This window comes from Colobus angolensis, unplaced genomic scaffold (genome assembly GCF_000951035.1).
Source record: "Colobus angolensis palliatus isolate OR3802 unplaced genomic scaffold, Cang.pa_1.0 Scaffold24, whole genome shotgun sequence".
NCBI classification, from domain to species: Eukaryota; Metazoa; Chordata; class Mammalia; order Primates; family Cercopithecidae; genus Colobus; species Colobus angolensis.
Window position 1 is genome coordinate 10,246,425 of NW_012115599.1, and position 3,653 is coordinate 10,250,077.

The window sequence follows — 3,653 nt, forward strand, 5'->3', positions numbered from 1 at the left end:
AAAAAAAAAAAACCCAAGCCTCAACACACTCACTTTTCAAAACTAGGTATCACATCTACCAATATGTCACTCATTAAAGCAAGTCATTGTAGGGGGCAGTGAGTCGAGATTGCACCACTGCAGTCTAGCCTGGGCAACAGAGTAAGACTCTATCTCAAAAAAAAAAAAAAAAAAGACCCCATGCCTCCCCCATCTCAGACCAATTAAATGGTTGGTGGTGCTTCAGTACAGGCATTGTTTTTTACATTTTTAAAATTAATTTACTATGTGTTTTTCACCAGTACTCTTTAAAAGCTCCCCAGGAGACACAGATGAGCAGCCCCAGTTGAAAACCACACTACGGTACCACCAGTCTGGGGTTACCTGGGGCCTTCCCAGTTTCAGCACTGGAAGTCCCATGGCCCAGGAGCCCCCTCCCCACAAGGCAAACTGAGACACTCGGTTGTCCCCTTTCTAGAAAGGAATGGACCCATATTTTCTGCATCCCAGATTGGGACACATGGTCTGAGCGCAGATGGCTGAATCAATTCTGTGAAAGCACCACTTGGGGCAGTGGGTCCTGAGGCCACAGGGTCAGTCTGTGGCAGGAGCTGGGTTCAGGGTGGGGAGAGGTGGGCAGGAGAGCAGCTGGTAGTGGCTGGCAGTGGCTCAGTCGGACAGGTCCCCGTCGTTGGGCCAGCTGGGACTGCATCCACTAGCCGCCCGCCCCATGGCCTTCACCCAGCGGTCCTTCAGCTCCTCCGTCTCGGCCTTGAAAGTGTAGAGTTGGCCTGACTGCTGTAGCTGGAAGACCCGAGGGTCCCCCTGGGGCCCAACGGTCACCTGGTAGCCCAGCAGGGGGATGGAGGTGTGAGCCCTCATGTCCTGGGGAGAGGAGAGAGCAGTGGGCCATTGTCCCCTCTCGGTCCTACTGCCCCAGATAGCCATTGTGAAGGTAACAGCCACTCACACACAGCTCACACCTCAAATTCCCATGGGTTGGGGGTGGGCTGGTGAAAGCCATTGAGGAAGAGGAGAGAAGAAATGGCTGCCTCTGAGGGCAAAGCAGTGGTGACCTAGAGTCAGGGCCCAATTCTGAAACTTACTAACCTTGAGACTCCAGGATACCACATCCTCAATGGGCCTCAGTTTCCCTATCTGACATATGGAGCTAGCAATATTCACCCCTGACCCCCATCACACACATGCTGTGGGAAGGCCAGGGCCTGGTGGGGGACGGGCAGGTGGTGGCCTTACCTGAGGGGCAGCGTAGACGTAGAGCACGAGAGGGTCATCCCGAGGGATCACACACCAGCCCCGGGGGCCACTCTTGCCCCACTTGTCCCCGATGAGCTGCAGAAAGCTGCACATCAGGCTCTGGTCAGGCGTGGCTGAGGACCCTTTCTAAAAGCAGAAGGAGGGACTGTCAGGGAGCAGAGCAGCCACAAGTGCCAGATGTTGGTCTGGGGGCTTGACAAGCACTATCTCCAATCTTTACAGCAGTACTGAATGGAGAGGTCCTCGGTCCTTGAGACTCAGAGAGGTCCCATCAAGTGCCTGTGGTCACACAGCTAGCTGGCCAGTGGCAGAGCTGCGGTCAAACGCCAGCCTGCCTGAACCTGTCGTGTGTGTGCCCACAAGGGGCAGGTGCCAGGAGGGTGCCTGGAGCTGCTCCAGGAAACAGAATTGGGCCCTGAGAAGGGGCTGAGCATCTCCAGGGGCAGGCTGTGTTGCCTAGTGGTCAGGGGGGTCCTGGGTCTGGAAGAATGGGGAGGATTAGAAAGGGGGCAGATGCTCATGGAAAGAGGCCAACTTTTTTTTCTTTTTTTTGAGATGGAGTTCCACTCTTGTTGCTCAGGCTGGAGTGCAATGGTGCAATCTCGACTCATTGCAACCTCCACCTCCTGGGTTCAAGAGATTCTCCTGCCTCAGCCTCCTGAGTTGCTGGGATTACACGAATGCACCACCATACCTAGATGATTTTTTTTTTTTTTTTTTGTATTTTTAGTAGAGACAGGGCTTCACCATGTTGGCCAGGCTGGTCTCGAACTCCTGATCTCAGGTGATCCATCCACCTCGGCCTCCCAAAGTGCTGGGATTACAGGTATGAGCCATCCCACCTGGCCAAAAGAGGCCAACTTGAACCTGGGAGTGAATCTCAGCTGGCACAGGCTGGACATTCTCCCACCTCCCAGAGACAGTGGGATGTCAACCTGGCCTTCATGAGGGAGGGGCAGTGGATGGTGGTACCGATGCTGGGCTGGATGACGTTGTATTTGTGGTGCTTAGCTGAGTACAGTTGTACCCCCACGAGGGAGCACCTGTGGGGGCAAGTGTGGCTCAGTGAGGCCCCCAGGGCGACAGAAAGAACATCTGTGGCTGAGATCAGAGAGCTGGCTCCTAACTTGCTGTGTGATCTTGGGCAAATCACTTCTCCAGCCCTGGGTCTCCATGGGATAAGACCGACTGGCTCCTGGAGTCCCTTCCAGTTAGAATGGAGTGTCCAATCTGTCTGACCTGGAGCCTCAGTGTTCCCATCTGTAAAATGGAATCAGTGACCAGCTGTTGTCACCCTGGGACTGTTGGTGCAGGACGTGGGGATGTGAACAGGAGCTGTCCAGAGCGGGCGTACTATTGGATGGGGACATAGAGGAAGCGCAGAAGAATGTGGACGACAGCCTGCAGCCAAAGGGTACCTCCATTTGGTGACAGGCTCCACACTGCCTGGGCTGTGGGGAGAGACCTGGGGTCTGTGGGCAGAGAGAGGAGGAGGGAAAGGAGGGAGGGTGTGACCACGGCTGGCTTGTTCCTCAGCATTGGACAGTGTCAGCCCAGGGTGGTTGCTGGGCACACATTCCCTGAAAAGAGGACGGATAGTGAGCGTGGGGACAGTGGCCCTCACCTCCAGGATGCCCCGCCTCTTGTCCTCCTTGGCCTCGGGGAGCACGTTTCCGGTGAGGAATGTGTAGCAGTGGAGGCAGACTCGGTTGGGCCTATTGTCGTCGTATTTCAGCTCGGCCCGGTAGTCGGAACACCTGGCACACACCACCTGAGGGGGACACACACAGGGGGGTGTGGGGCTGAGACCAGGCACCAGAGGGCTGGGCTCCTGCCTTGGCGGGCAGGTGAGGGCATGAGAGCAACCAGGGACTGGGGGAGGAAAAGAAAGCTTCGAGAGAGGAATGGAGGCAGAGCAGGAATGGTGCCCGATGCTGGTGAGGCCCAACTGCCTGGAGGCTGCAGTGCATGGGGGAGCTCGGGCTCGGGGCTCTTAGGCTGAAAGTTCAAGACCCGGCCCCCACCGCGAGGGCCATAACTTCTCTCTCCTCTAGATTCCCTCTGAGTGAGGGTAGCCGTGAACCCAAGGGCTTGCCCCAGACAGACCGCTGGCATCTGATTCAATTTTCCAAGTGCCGTCCTCTCTGCCATCTCACCTGACCCTCCCAAAGACCCCACCAGGCAAGCAGGGCCCAGCTTTTGTCCTCTCCTGACCCTGAGAGCCACACTGTTAAATGGCAGACAGGCCCTCCACAAACAGGGTGTGTCTTTCAAGACTCACAGTTCAGCTTTAAGACTCAGGTGGCCATCCTGGCTAACACGGTGAAACTCCGTCTCTACTAAAAATACAAAAACTAGCCGGGCGAGGTGGCGGGCGCCTGTAGTCCCAGCTACTC

The 3,653-nt window shown here is 56.0% G+C and overlaps 1 protein-coding gene across 2 annotated transcripts in view; it reads right to left on the reverse strand.

Annotated features, from left to right (window-relative positions):
• Positions 1-237: 237 nt before the first annotated feature.
• The window catches only part of FGD2 (FYVE, RhoGEF and PH domain containing 2), a 23,568-nt gene continuing 20,152 nt past the window's right edge, over positions 238-3,653 (reverse strand). For both annotated transcript variants that reach the window (XM_011945313.1, XM_011945312.1), the window contains exons 14-16: positions 2,882-3,028; positions 1,237-1,383; positions 238-864 (exon numbers count right to left, since the gene is read on the reverse strand). In XM_011945313.1, coding sequence (XP_011800703.1) covers positions 649-864; positions 1,237-1,383; positions 2,882-3,028 — 510 coding nt within the window. In that variant the 3' untranslated portion in view covers positions 238-648. The remainder of the gene's footprint in view (positions 865-1,236; positions 1,384-2,881; positions 3,029-3,653) is intronic.